This window comes from Phaseolus vulgaris, chromosome 4, assembly GCF_000499845.2.
Source record: "Phaseolus vulgaris cultivar G19833 chromosome 4, P. vulgaris v2.0, whole genome shotgun sequence".
NCBI classification, from domain to species: Eukaryota; Viridiplantae; Streptophyta; class Magnoliopsida; order Fabales; family Fabaceae; genus Phaseolus; species Phaseolus vulgaris.
The window spans coordinates 28,419,574-28,435,120 of NC_023756.2; the positions used below are offsets into that span (position 1 = coordinate 28,419,574).

The 15,547-nt window shown below is 35.0% G+C and overlaps 1 protein-coding gene across 1 annotated transcript; it reads right to left on the reverse strand.

Moving 5' to 3' along the window:
* Positions 1–1,112: 1,112 nt before the first annotated feature.
* LOC137837507 (uncharacterized) lies at positions 1,113–5,513 on the reverse strand. The gene is made up of 7 exons (XM_068646514.1): positions 5,378–5,513; positions 5,117–5,193; positions 4,473–4,605; positions 4,235–4,338; positions 2,874–3,045; positions 2,623–2,763; positions 1,113–2,529 (listed from the first exon to the last, which is right to left on the reverse strand). Exons 2-7 carry the CDS (start codon positions 5,164–5,166, stop codon positions 1,552–1,554), a joined length of 1,578 nt encoding a protein of 525 aa, XP_068502615.1. The 5' UTR covers positions 5,167–5,193; positions 5,378–5,513; the 3' UTR covers positions 1,113–1,551.
* Between the last annotated feature and the right edge of the window lie 10,034 nt (positions 5,514–15,547).

The following is a 15,547-nucleotide window of genomic DNA, read 5'->3' on the forward strand; positions in this document are numbered from 1 at the left end:
GGTCAATTTTTTATTTTTGATCGATTTGATTTTTCTTAATTCTTTACTAACTACCTTGTCTTTTAAATTTGAGAAAAGATCTATCTAAATATATTTATACATTGCTATGACAATAAATATAATACAAATGTTATTTGTAATTTGGGTTAAATTTTTATTTTTGTTTTTTTATGTATTCTTAATTGTTTACTAATAATGGAATAATTGATCGATTTGATTTTTCTTAATTTTTTACTAATACTTCAATAATTGATGTAATTTTGATTTATAATTTTAATTTACTCTACAATAATTCTTAATTTTGATATATAAATTTATTATTATAATATTTTTATTTAAATAATAAATATTTAAAATATTCCCTTGCATTTTGAAAAGGGTAGTTCATAACCTATGGTGGGACATTCCATTCCGTAACCATTTCAGAATATCATTTTCATAATACACTTTATAAATTCTACATTTATCATTTTGATAGTGAAAAAATGTATTATAGAAAGGATATTCTGAAATGACTTCCTATTTCAAAAACATCTTTTACTTACAAAAACATCCCTTATTCTAGAACTACTCTATCAAAACTATCAAGAATAATTTGGTATTTCGAAAGATGTAAGATATTTACCCATATTTTAACTAGAATAAATTAAATTAAGATCGATCATAAATGTTGAACACAATCCATATCATACATCAAATCATTTTAGATTTATCTAATTTTGAGCCTTATAATCAGATCAACCAAGTGGTCTGATCCAATTTCTTCAACCAAGATTTACTTCCACTATCACGCTACACCTTGATTATGTTATAAGTATTGTTTGAAGTCTAATAAATTGCATTTACACCTAAAACCTCAACTACGAATATAAAATATACACACATACACACAATAATTTCCAGCATCATTATCCATTAAAATTTCAATGAAAATGCATACATGCTTCCATGACCATGATAAGATCTTTGCTAGTCTCGCGTCTGTAATATTTTGAACCATTTTAAGGATTAAGAGACTTGGAAAATTAAGAATAATTTATTGTCAAATGATGCATATCTAACACATTTGGAAAGAAATATGAACAATGAAACTCATTTGATAGAAAACATCATGAAAAAAACTAATGAAATGATATATTCCACACTCATGCCACCATCTCACAAAATTACAAATGAAGTTCTACATGTATTACAGGTCTAATATCCTCCACTGACATAACTCGTATATCTGCTGTCTTGCTTTCCTTGAAACAAAAAATGTAAATAAAAATGAAGCTTACTGCTTTTATTCCAACACTATAAGATTTATACAGCGATTGCAGCCACGGCCACAAACAGTAACGCTTCTGAACTAAAGCAATTACATAGTGGCAGTACCCGTCATTGAACAAAGCCGGCCTTAGTATCCACTGTGGAGACAACAAAGCCAGGGATTGCATGCTCTTCGAAAATATGAAAAAACAAAGTACTTACTGCAGGTATAAAACACACTCGTGAGCAAGACTTAAGATTCTCATATAAGGAAATGTGTGGCCGGATGATAATTCTTCATCACAGATCATGAGGGGAACGGCTATGATCTGAATGTGTCTGAGATCCAACACTAGAGTTTTGAGAGGTAAACAGGTTGGGGTATGAGAAGTATGAGTCGTCATCCATTGAAGGTAATCTCTTGGGCTGGTGACTAGAGAAGTTGTCATTCAGTACATGATTACTGGGCGGGGAGGAATCATAATCTTCCTTGAGTGTGTTAAAGGAAGGAAAACTTGATGAATGAGAGTCTGGGGAAGTATAATGATCCTGGTAATGTTCAAGATCTTTTCTATTATGGACATCAGAGTTACCTGCAGAATTTTGCTCGGTGAAATGCTTATCCTTTTTTGGAGATTCATTATCACCACCAGCATAAAATGGGTTCTCGGAGCTACTGTCGGATACATGTTCATCACTTCTCTTCTTAGTCAGCTCATTAATTCGGATTTGAGCAAGACTAGCTGCTGTGCGAGCTGCAGCTGCTGCACGTTCAGCAGTTTCTGCAGCAGCATGGGCAGCAGCTAACACATCCTGTAAGTCCACTTTGGGTTCTGATTTTGCGCTTGAAAAGGTGGGAGAAGAGTCACTAGGTCTTGCAGAAAATGATCCAGACGATAATGCTGGAGGAGAGATGAATGGCACAAACTGTATATTCTCTTTGGCAATTGAAGTATGGAGTTCATTTTTGTGAACTGTTGATCTATCTTCAACTTGCTCCTGCTTGACATCTTCAAAATCTCCAGAATTGCTTGATGAATCAAGATCAACTTCAAGGGGTTCCATAGTCAGATGTGTAACAATTTCAGGAGCTGTGGCAACATTTGCGTTTGGCCGTACTGATACTTTAGGAACTTCAGGAAATTCTAATGTATCAGAGCCAGAATCAGAATCAGGTTCTTCTTTATTGGGTGTTTCATGAGAAGAGTACATCTCTTCCTGGGGCTTTTCATCAGGAAGGGGCAACTTAGACCCACTAAAGAATTGGGTGGGGCCATTCTGAAAAGGAAAGGACTTATAATGTAAGATAGTGGTGTGTTGGGAAATCATTCCCAGTATTTTTCTAGCTAGTCATTACAACCTAAAACTTACCAATAAATCTTCATGTTTTTTAAAGAACTCAGTTTCTGAAGCAGCCGGGTCCCATTCTAAATCATGCTCAACAGCAATTTCTTTCAGAAGGTTCAGTTTCTTTTCTGGTGAAGGTGCACGAATTGAAAGTAGCTCTATTAACTGCAATTGAAATTCACATGGAGAATGTCATGAAAATAAAATGGCTTTTTGTATAAAAAGTTTAGTACAAGAGAAGAAAAGTTTTTAATAACATGAAAAATTCATGGAACCTGGCGATTAACCCCGCAGTCTGGCCTGAGCTCAGTTGCAGCAGATAAAAATTCCTTCCCATATTTGGCAGCAAATAGCATCTGAACCTGCAACAGCTCTGGCAGATCCGCACACCTCGGTGCAGCAAAACATACACTAGATATAGCTTCCTTCAAGTCAAGGGGACATTCCCTGAAAATATTGTGAACATTCATAATTAGAGAATAATGATTGATATTTTATAGTTATACTTTCGTTACAAGAATGATCATGGTCTTAATCACAACATGCACTTTTTAAAAAACAAGTACTAAATAATGCTAAAAATCCATTGGCCACTTTTTCCGACTTATCATCACACTCTCAAAAAGATGATAAGCAAAATTCCCAGTCTATTTAATGATAATAATAGCAAATAATACAAATTATATGAAGATTAGAACAGCAATTGAAAACCATAGGGAATCATCACTTGTAGAACTATGTGGCAGTAATATTTGATAATTAGGGTAGTACAAAAGTTAACAAAAGAAGTGATGTTCTCACAGCTAATGATCATGATAATTGGGATAGTTTCTTAAGACATTAAAACTGGTTGTGGCTGCAAATAAAACCTACTAGATGAACCATTGAATTATATCAAAAAGAAAATTTTCAGCAAAACTTCTAGCAAGCTTTTTTTAATGGTTATATGACTTCTCTTAGGTCTTCGTCTAGTCTACCTCATTATTTTTAATTCAACCCCTTTTTCTCACTAGTGTTTCTGTTGGTCTTCTTCTCACACAACCAGATCACCTTACAAAGTTCCATCATCAATAAGGGCTCAGAATGTCATTGATATAAATCATTTGTAATTTTACATTTTCTTGTATTTCCAATGATCCACTCAATCACCTCAGTATTCTTATCTCTGCTACAATTACTTTTGTTCTCGTTGGCACTTCACTGTCCAAACACCAGGGCATGACTCATTTTATAGTTTTCAGTAGATTTTTCATTTGAGTGTCACAGGCATTGGGACATTTCAATCACAAAATTATATCCCAATCATTTACCAATTGATTGATAAATTTGTTCAAACACTCCCTCAACCAAAATGCTGAAAAAAATCATCGTTTCTTCTTAGTTTAATGCTTTTACATTGCTTACTGTAGGTCTTGACTACAAACAAATTGATCCTCCCAGTTACTGGTTAGTCAGACCAGTAGAACAAAGTAACATTTTTGTGAAATTCAGTCTGAATAACATACTAACAGTTTCATCAACACAAGATTTACTAATAACTAAACTAACCTGAATGCAAAATTAAAATGGGCATATCACACAAATTCAGACAGAAACTAAGCTAGTCAGGCAGATTTCTGTTTCATCTCTAGACTACCTTTGAGATTCAATTATTGGAAGGCGGACAGCAATAAGTTCACAAAAGAGTTCAATGATTTCTTGAGCAGCCATCATATTCTCCTCTCTGATAATGTGTTCTACCTGCACATATGACCTCATCAAGAACAGAACTACCAAAGAAAAAGTACCAAAATGATTTTCTTCCCGTCCTCAACCATTGGCTTAAAATACTCAAATTAAAAAAGAAAAACATTAAACATCATATGCAGGCTTACCCTAATACGAGCTGTGGCTTCTTGGCCAGTCTCAAGTAGCTTGGCAATGTCACGCCGCATATTCTTCAACTGATTCTCTCTTCTGTTTCTTAACAGCTTTATTCGCGGAATTGTCAGTTTCAGAAGAGTTTTACTGAAAGGATGAACATTTGCAAACAGATCAATTACAAACTAAACACCAAAAATACAATAATGAAAGCAGCAGCAACGACACCAGTGATAAAAATAATAAAATGATTAAACACCACAAAAGAACTGTTGTCCAGATCAAGGTTTTATAAAAACAATCTGCCTGCCACCGCAATTTCGGTCACAACATCAAGGTTTTTGGGATAACCCGCAATTGCAGTCACAATTTCCGGCAATTTTTAAATTGGTTCAAATGAGCTATGCAATAAACTGAATCATTTAAATCAAACTGAAACACAGTCGCATAGTCCATACTTGACAATTAAAGCACAAAAATAACATAAACAATACCCAGTTACTTAGTAAGTAGATAAAGGGGAAAATTCAGGAATACAAACTATCTCAATTAATCCACTAAACCCAGCCATTTCAAAGTATAAAAAAAATACAATTTCAATAAGAAAAATAAAACACCCAGATTACATACAAAATCAAACAAAATAAGCAAACAGTACCATTTGGCAGCCTTAAAACCTTTGTTGAAGAGGGAATCGAACATGGCCATGGTGTAGGTTTCGATCAGGATCAAACCCTAAATCACAAGAAAACAAAATCCCAGAAACCAAAAACAGAGAATTGCAGTGAGTTTTGTTGAAGACAGCTAGCTTGGAACTTTAAGGTTCCGATTTTTTTTATCAATTTAAATTGAACTACAAAAAAAAAATTCGTGTGAATGAATAATAGAGAAAGAGAATGAGATTATATGTGATGAATACCAATTGGTCTTCCTTAACTACGAAGGTTTTGATTTCTGAAGAAAGATCGATGAAAGTGTGAAAATTGAAATCTCAATTTTTATTTTGTTTTTTCTTCTCTCTTATATATATAATTTTTTTAAGTGTTTGGTCCGCGTTAGGTTGATGTGTAAATTATCTGTTTGATTTTCACAAAGTATATACTCTGAATTAATTAAAACTTATGTTAAATCTCACTTTTAAACTAATAAATAAATATTTTCACATATAAGCTATTTTGAAATAAAATATATAAATAATATTACCATAAAATTTATGATAAAAAAAATTTAGATTTGCAATAGTTAGTTTATATTGTGATATGGTATTATTTTTAACCATTTCAATTTAAAATAAATAAACTTTAATATATTTAAATTTTTTGGTTCTAACCCTTTCAAAAGAAAAATGTCCTTAAAATTCAATTTTTTATGGTTAGTACTTGGTTTTTAAAAGATAGTATTTGTTATCAATTATTGGTAATGGGTTGTTGATGTTAGTATTTGTTCTGACAATAAATTATAAATCTCAACAAATCTCATGTTCTATAATATATTAGAGAATGAAAAATATCTGTCTAGAATAAAAAATATAGAAAAAATGGTATAATACAAGGTCTCTAATTAGTGAAAGTTTCCAAATTTTAAGAGTTCTCAAACATATATTATTTTGATCTAATATAAAAGAAATTCAGCCTTTACTTTTAAATATAACGAGTTAAGGGAGAAATTTACATTATTAGAATAAAATATTCAAAAGTTTTAAGATAATTATACTAAAAATAACATGTATGTGAATAAAAGAAGTTATTTAATTCTTAACATCTTTTAATTAAAAAATTATAAAAAAATATTAAATAAAAATTAATTTTAAAAATCAAAAATAATTAGTTAATATATGGAATAAATTAGAGATTATTTTATAAATTAAAAAAATTAATAGTATCTAAAATCATTTTTATTATTAATAAAAATTTATAAAATATTTTTTAAATTGATATCTAACCATTAGTTATCAACATTTTAACTATTAGTATAATAGAGACTAATTTAGAATATAAAGTAGTTAGTAATTAAAACTTGGTAGTTAATTTAGATATCAATTTATAAATCATCTCATAACTTTTTATTAATTAATAGAAATCATATCAATATTTTTTCAATCTATAAGATAATATCAACTTTAGTCAATATAATGAATTTAGTCTAATATTTCTTTGGAACTCTTTCTAGTTGTCACAATTTAACTCCATTTGTGTGGTACTGTTTTTCCAATTCAATTGTTTCTTGCTTTAATTCTTTGGCCTCTAAATTTGGTGCTGGAATTCATTCTCAATTGGTACTTATTTGAGTGGAAATTTGACTTGAGTAAGGTCTAGTCTTCTTGATAGGTGCTGGAATTGGAGAATTAAGTCCCTAATTCTAAGAGGAACAAAAGCAAAGGCAGAAACAAATACTTATCACAAACACCACAAACACTTGGAGGGCCCAACAAGAGAAGACAACCAAGGAAGTGCCAATAGCAAAAAAAAAAAAAACAAAGATCAACAAAGGGAGTTTTTTTAATTTTCTTTGCAACTTAACTTGTGTTAATTACTTCTTTAATTACGTGATTAGACGGTGAGTGTGTCTTCAAGGGCTCCAAGTGTCCAAGAAGCCTCACCTAGGGCCGACTAGTGTAGAACTATTTAGTTTAGCAAATTGTTAATTGTTTTTAATTGCATTTCCTTGCCTAATTAGCTACGCTTTTCAATTGTGTTGCCTTGTTTAAGCTTTGTTAAATCTTCTTGCTTGGTTAATTAGTTAGCTTGCATTGTTTTCTTGCATTAAAATCTGATTTCTCAACTTAATTGTGTTCTAAGTGGTTTACTAAGAGAAAGCCTTGTGTGAAGACATTGAGGGATAGTTTTTGGCTAAGGCAAAGGCTTGGTACTTAAGTAGTCCACTGTGACTCACCTCCCTTACCTGGAAAACTACCTTCTTTGACTTTCCTAAATTTTCTCAAGGTCAAATACTTGTATACACAAAGCTCTAGTCATGTCTTCTTCTTCTCATTCTGCAAAGTCTATTGAAAGTGAAGTAAAATCTATAAAAACTCTTTTGAAAGAAGTTTCACAAGCTGTGCAATTGATTTCATTTAGACAATTGGAGAATGAGACTAAAATTAATGAGTTGACTAAAGCACAAGAAGAGAAGTCACAAAATACTCATGCATCTAAAAGTAATGAGTCTCTAGGGGAGGGGAGCCTTAGAATCAATGACTATTACCAACCACCCCCTAGAAGAAATAGGCAAAGGGAGCAAGAGGGGCCAAGGGAGGTTAGAGTAGACCTACCTCACTTCCATGGTAAGGAGAATGTAGAAATCTACCTAGATTGGGAGATGAAAGTAGAACAACTCTTTGCTTGTCATAGGGTGAGTGAAGAACGCAAGGTACCCCTAGCCACCCTTAGCTTCCAAGGGAACGCCATGTATTGGTGGACCTTTCTCGAAAGAGAAAGACGTCTTCATAGGGAACCTCCCATTACGTATTGGAATGACCTTAGGGGAGCCTTAAGACGTCGCCACATTCCTTCCTACTACCATAGGGAGTTGATGGACAAGCTCCAAAGACTCAAACAAAAGAACATGAGTGTGGAAGAGTATAGGCAGAAAATGGAGCTCTACATGATGAGAGCATCCATTAGGGAAGAGGAGGACACCACCATAGCTAGGTTCCTTAGTGGCCTATCACTTGAGATAAGAGATAGGGTAGAACTCCTTCCCTACCAAGACTTGAATGACTTGGTTCAACTTTGCATTAAAGTTGAACAACAAATCTTGCGCAAAACTTCAAGTCAAAGGGTGAGTTCCTACTCTAACTTTTATCCCAAGAAAGAATATAGAAGAGAGGGTAGCACATCAAAAGAAAAACAAAAAGAACCTACCAAACCCTTAACCAAAGAAACCTCAACCCCACCCATCCGAGCTAGAGATGTTAAGTGTTTTAAGTGCTACGGTAGGGGGCATGTGCAAGCACAATGCCCAAACCAAAGGACTTTGTTTCTAAAGGGTGTAGATGAATACACTAGTGGTGAGGATGAGCCTAGTGAGAGAGAGGAAGGGGGAGAGCATGAGAGGGTAGCTCCACTAGAGGAAGAATTGCTTATGATTAGGAGAACCCTCAACAATCACCCTAGCACATCCATGGAAACACAAAGAGAGAACATATTTCATACAAGATGCAATGTTTTAGAAAACATATGTTCCCTCATTGTGGATAGTGGATCTAGTTGTAATTGTTGTAGTGCTAGAATGGTGGAAAAGCTTAATCTACAAGTAGTTCCTCACCCAAAACCTTACAAATTGCAATGGCTTAATGAAAATGGGGAACTAAGTGTAGATAAGCAAGTGGAAATCAAGTTTTCCATAGGGAACTACAAAGACAAAGTTTTATGTGATGTAGTGCCTATGGAAGCTTGGCACATCTTATTAGGGAGACCATGGCAATTTGACAAGAAAACCTTAGATGATGGTCTCACTAACGAGATTTCCTTCACCCACAAGCATAAGAAATTTGTACTTAGTCCTTTACCACATTCTCAAGTGGTGAAAGACCAAATACAAATGAAACATAAGAGGGATGAGGAAAATAAAAAAAAAGAGTGCTAGAAAAAGAGAAAATCATTAGGGATAGGAAGACGTGGGAGAAGAGTGTTCCTTCCCACAAGGTTGCTCAACAAGAAAAGCCTTTTGAAAACGTTTTGGAAAATTTGCTTCTTGTTGAACAACCAAGCCTAGTCTTTTGTAAAGGAACACTTACATGCACTGCCACAAGTAGTGAACTCATGAATCTACCTCCTCAAATAGAAAAACTTATAAGTGAATTTGAAGATATATTCTCTAATGAGGGACCCATTGGACTCCCTCCCATTAGAGGTATAGAACATCAAATTGACTTCATTCCGGGGGCAAGCCTACCAAATAGGCCCGCCTATAGAACAAACCCCGAGGAAACCAAGGAGATAGAATCACAAGTTCAAGACTTGTTGGAGAAGGGTTGGGTTCAAAAGAGCTTAAGCCCTTGTGTTGTACCTGTCTTGTTGGTGCCCAAAAAGGATGGAAAATGGCGCATGTGTTGTGATTGTCGAGCAATCAACAACATCACCATCAAGTATAGGCATCCAATCCCAAGGCTTGATGATATGCTTGATGAACTACATGGGTCAACCATATTCTCTAAAATTGACCTTAAAAGTGGATATCACCAAATTAGAATCAAAGAGGGTGATGAGTGGAAAACCGCTTTTAAGACCAAATTTGGATTATATGAGTGGTTGGTGATGCCCTTTGGGCTCACTAATGCCCCTAGTACATTCATGAGGCTCATGAATCATACCTTGAGAGATTGCATAGGTAAATATGTAGTAGTTTATTTTGATGATATCCTAGTGTATAGTAAAACCCTAGAAGACCATCTAAGTCACCTTAGGGAAGTTCTTCTAGTGCTTAGGAAAAATAGTCTTTTTGCCAATAGGGATAAATGTACCTTTTGTGTAGATAGTGTAGTTTTCTTAGGTTTCATAGTTAACCAAAGGGGGGTGCATGTTGACCCCGAGAAAATCAAAGCCATTCGAGAGTGGCCCACTCCACAAAATGTAAGTGATGTAAGGAGTTTTCATGGGTTAGCTAGCTTCTATAGAAGGTTTGTGCCTAATTTTTCAAGTCTAGCTTCTCCTTTGAATGAACTTGTAAAAAAAGATGTTGCATTTTGTTGGAATGATAAGCATGAGCAAGCCTTCCAAAGGCTAAAAGCTCAACTCACCAATGCACCAATTCTATCTCTTCCAAATTTTTCCAAAACTTTTGAGATAGAATGTGATGCATCGGGGGTAGGCATAGGTGCGGTATTGTTGCAAGGTGGACACCCCATTGCATATTTTAGTGAAAAACTCCATGGTGCCACCCTCAACTATCCCACCTATGACAAAGAGCTCTATGCTCTTGTGCGAGCCCTAAAGACTTGGGAACACTACCTTGTGTCCAAAGAATTTGTAATCCATAGTGATCACGAGTCTTTAAAATATTTAAAGGGCCAACACAAGCTCAACAAGAGACATGCTAAATGGATGAAATTTCTTGAACAATTTCCTTATGTAATCAAATACAAGAAAGAAAGCACCAATATAGCGGCCGATGCTCTTTCAAGACGGCATACACTCTTTTCAAATTTGGGTGCACAAATTCTTGGATTTGATCACATAAGAGAGCTTTACGAAGAGGATCAAGCACTTTCATCCATCTATGCCCAATGTCAACATAGAGCGTAAGGAGGTTACTATGTGTCCGAGGGATATCTTTTTAAAGAGGGAAAACTTTGCATTCCCCAAGGCACACATAGGAAACTCCTTGTCAAGGAATCACATGAGGGGGGACTCATGGGCCATTTTGGAGTTGATAAAACTCTAGACCTTTTGAAAGCAAAATTTTGTTGGCCACACATGAGGAAAGATGTCCAAAGACATTGTTCTAAATGCATATCATGTTTAAAAGCAAAGTCTAGAACAATGCCTCATGGACTCTACACCCCTTTGCCGATTGCAAATGCTCCTTGGGAAGACATTAACATGGATTTCATTTTAGGACTCCCTAGGACTGCAAGAGGCCATGACTCTATCTTTGTAGTAGTGGACCGTTTTAGCAAAATGTCCCATTTTATTCCTTGCCACAAGGTAGATGATGCTCAAAATATTTCTAGACTCTTCTTTAGAGAAGTGGTGAGACTTCATGGTCTCCCTAGAAGTATAGTATCCGATAGAGATCCCAAGTTTATAAGCCACTTTTGAAAAACTCTTTGGGGCAAACTCGGAACAAGACTACAATTTTCAACTTCTTGTCATCCTCAAACGGATGGCCAAACCGAAGTAGTCAATAGATCTCTTGGGACTATGCTTAGGGCTATCATGAAGGGAAACCATAAATCTTGGGATGAGTATCTTCCCCACATTGAGTTTGCTTACAATCGAGTAGTCCACAAGACTACTAATGCTTCTCCTTTTGAAGTAGTATATGGTTTTAATCCTCTCACACCTATGGATTTGTTGCCTCTTCCTAATCCACAAGAATTTGTGCATAAGGAAGGAGTAATCAAAGCCGACTTTGTGAAGAAAATGCATGAGAAGATTAAAATCCAAATACAACAACAAAATGAGAAGTACACAAAATACAACAATAAAGGGAAGAAAGAAATAATTTTTGAGGAAGGAGACTTAGTTTGGCTTCACCTTCGCAAAGATAGATTTCCAACTCAAAGGAAGTCCAAACTAAGTCCCCGAGGTGATGGACCCTTTCAAGTCCTCAAGCGAGTCAATAACAATGCATACAAATTGGACCTACCTCTTGAATATGGAGAACATGACACTTTTAATGTAATTGACCTTTCTCCATTTGTAGGTACCAATGACGACAAGGACGAGCTGGATTTGAGGACAAATCCTTTCCAAGGGGGAGGGGATGATGGAGGAGGGCCAAGCTCACCTCACCATGGAAGCCAAGACCCAAGACTAGACCGTCTAGAACCATGTGAGGAGCGTCTAGACTCAAGAGGGGAGCGTCTAGCACAAGAGGAGGGGCGGCTACACAAGGAGCGTCTAGGAGGAAGCCTAGACCGTCTAGGACCTATCACTAGGTCCATGACCAAGCACCTTCATGCACACATGGGTCAAGCCACGGATTGGAGGGAGAAGAACCTATACATGCTACATGAAGGCCCATTAGGGGTGGCTTAGTAATTAGTGTAGTGTTAGAAAGCATAAACTTGTCTTATATGTGATTTACCCTAGATTTTGTGCACATTCTAGAACATTGCCTCACATGGCCGGCCATGTGGTCCATGTGCCATGTGCCTTCACATTTCCATTTCATTTTGCTTACATTTCATGTGAAATTAGCTTAACATTCACGGCCTCCTTAGCCTATAAAAAGAGATACCTAGCTCTTGTATTTTCAAGATTAATGAGAGTAATGTTATGCTACCCACATTGTGCCATACATTGCTTTTGCCTAGTTTCTAGGACCTAATCTTCATCTTCATCACCTACCATAGGGCTGGCCGAACCTCCCTCTTTCCATACTCATCATGCACCTTCAAGATCACCATAACTCCTAGGAGGATCTTGCACATCTCAATCCATAGCTTCCGCACCATTGTTCACAAATCCAAGAAGAGCTCTATGAGAATGCCATCATGTTGTGTGTGTGTGTCTAGTTGTTTGAAACTTGTTAATTCATTCCTTAAGTTGATCCAAGCTCAATTGAATCTTTAACATTTTGAAAAGATGAATTTTCTAAAAGGAAGTGAAATTTCAACAGGTTGAAATTTCGAATCAACAGGTTGTTTTGACACTTACTAGATTTTAAAATGATTTGAAAAAGCTTTGTCTTTGCCTTTGCTGTCAAACAAATTTTAACAGGTTGAAATTTCGAAACAACAGATTGTTTAACACTTAGTGGATTTCAAAATGATTTGGAAAAGCTTTATCTTTTCCTTTGCTGTCAAACAAATTTCAACAGGTTGAAATTTCGAAACAACAGGTTATTTGACACTTAGTGGATTTTAATGCTGTAAAATAAAATTCAATCGGTTATTTCGAAAAATCAACTAATTGTTTTGATGAAAACCTTAACAGAATTCTGTTAAGTGGTTTTTCTGTTTTAAATAATTTCAACTGCTTTTGGGCTTTTGTTGTAACTGTTTTAACCATTTGATTGAAAGATAAAAAGGTGGTTTTACGCTCCTATGCATTAACTAAGTAAGAGAGATCAATCAAAGAGAGTTTTCATGTTTTCAAAGAGCTTTTGGATCATCTCAAGTGTGTGGAATAGGATTGGGTTTTGTATTCTGGTCTTTGATCTTGTGATTTACCCAGGTGTATTCTATTCCCTTCCTTCTTAATAATTGTATTTTTGTATTGGTGTTGCCAAGAAATGTTGTGTGTTCTTGAGGGGATCAAGATCAACATTCTAGGAGTGGTGTGGTGTTTGCCAAGGAGTGGTGTGTGTTCTTGAGTGGTTAAAGATCATCACTCTTGCTGTGTGTGAAATCCTGCAAAATCAGAGGGTGTTTTGACTTGAGGTGTGTGGTGCTGCAAAGAGGGTGAGTGGGTCTTGTAGTTTCAAGATCACCTCTTTGTGGATGTATTGTTTGTAATCTGTCATTGATTACATAGTGAATTCTCAGTGGTTTATGAGGACTGAATGTAGCTCAGGTGTTGAGTGAACCAGTATAAACATTCTGTATGAATCTCTCTATCCTTACACTCTTTAAATTGCTTTAAATCTGTTTTGATAAAACTACTGATAAAAACAACCGGTTATTTCGTAAAAACAACAGGTTGATTTTCTGCATCAAGCTTAAAACAATTTTATATTTGGCTGGACAGTTTTTCCATTGATTAATTCTTCATAGCCTTTCACTTTACCTTCAGTACTTGCGAAAATCTTTCAAAAACAATTCATCCCTCTCTTGTTTTAGCCCAATAATTCTAACACAAATTATATTTCAAGCCGCAGACAAAGTCATATGAACCTCCATCGACTCTCACCAACTGAATAACTTCATCTATGTGATTTCATTATATCAGTGGAGTCAGGATGTCTCATTACGGACCTGACAAATCAATACACTCTTACAACAATCTCAACACGGTATTTCTTTCTTGAAAATATTATGTCTTGATCACACTTTCACACTATTCCATATCTCATGTAACACATCAATGCACCATTCAATCACATCATATTTTAAACTTTTCTAAACAATCCAAATATATCTCAAAATTCACTGAAACATATAACTAAGTTCCTGTAATCATATTTTTAAATAAAATTTATAATTTTCACTTAAAAATAATATGGAATAATAAACTAGGCTTTCAAAAGCAAAAATAAAAAATTTTAAGTTTTCTTTTTACAAAGAGTCTAACTTGAGCGAGAATGGGTACCCAAGGGAAAATCCTCTCGCTTGAGTGAGAGTAAATCCAAGAGCAATCCTAGAGTTTACCCAATTTTCATCTGAGCGAGATGCCTTCTCTCTTGGGCCAAAATGGACCCGAGAGCATCCCATCTTTCCATTTTATTCTCGCTTGAGCAAGAATTAGCTCACCTGAGCGAGATATGCAGAGAAATCTGCATAATTAATTATGCTTAATTTCATCATTCATAGTCAAACAAAAACAATTTCAATAACTCATTTCACTTCAAAAGTAACTTACACTACATCAACTATATAAATCAACCAATTTTTCAGATTCAAACAAAAACATCTACCATAAATCATCCATATCAAAATCAACATATTTCCATTTTATTTCAAACAATATTATGCATTACTCATAAACAATCATCCTGCAAACAAAATTTGGAATTGGTGACATCCAAAATTTAGCCTAGGGTTCTATTGAAAATTTAAACTAGCTTCCCTTACCTAAACTTGAGCAGATGCTTACTAAGAGCTCCAAACCCACTAAAAGCTCAAGGGTAGCTTAACCTGCACCACATAGTCATGATAAAAAATCTAACTATATCACTAGGACCCTAAGCTAATAGAGATTAATCATGAAGCTTAAAGGGTCACATGCAAAGCCTATGTAGAGACAAACTTAAGAAGTTCAAAAATCAACTCAAAGAGAAGAGCAAAAATGAACTTACTCTATTAAAGATTATGGCCGGGCAATCTTGTAGTATTCACTGTCAGGAGTCTGATGACAGACTTCAATCTTCAAACTTATGAGTGAGGAGACCAAAATCTTAGAAAGAAGGCAGAGGAAAGGAAATTGAGTTTTTAGAGAGATGATGGTTCTTTTAAAATGAAACTTGAATAACTAAATTTTTATTTATATGCTATTTTTAACTTTAATAATAAAATATCTAGGTGCCATTTTAATTTTATTACTTCTACTCTAAGACTATTTTTCTCAGTCCTTACACATTTTGTATTTGACAACCCTTTTGTAGGGTTGACATTCTTTATCAGCACCACCACAAACCCCTCTTGGCTAAATATAAGTTATATATAGTCAATTCTACTCCAAACAAATTTAACTAGCCATATTTTAGGGTATTTGTTGTTTCAACGCTCTCATCGGGAAGGTAAAACCCTATACAAAGGGCTATG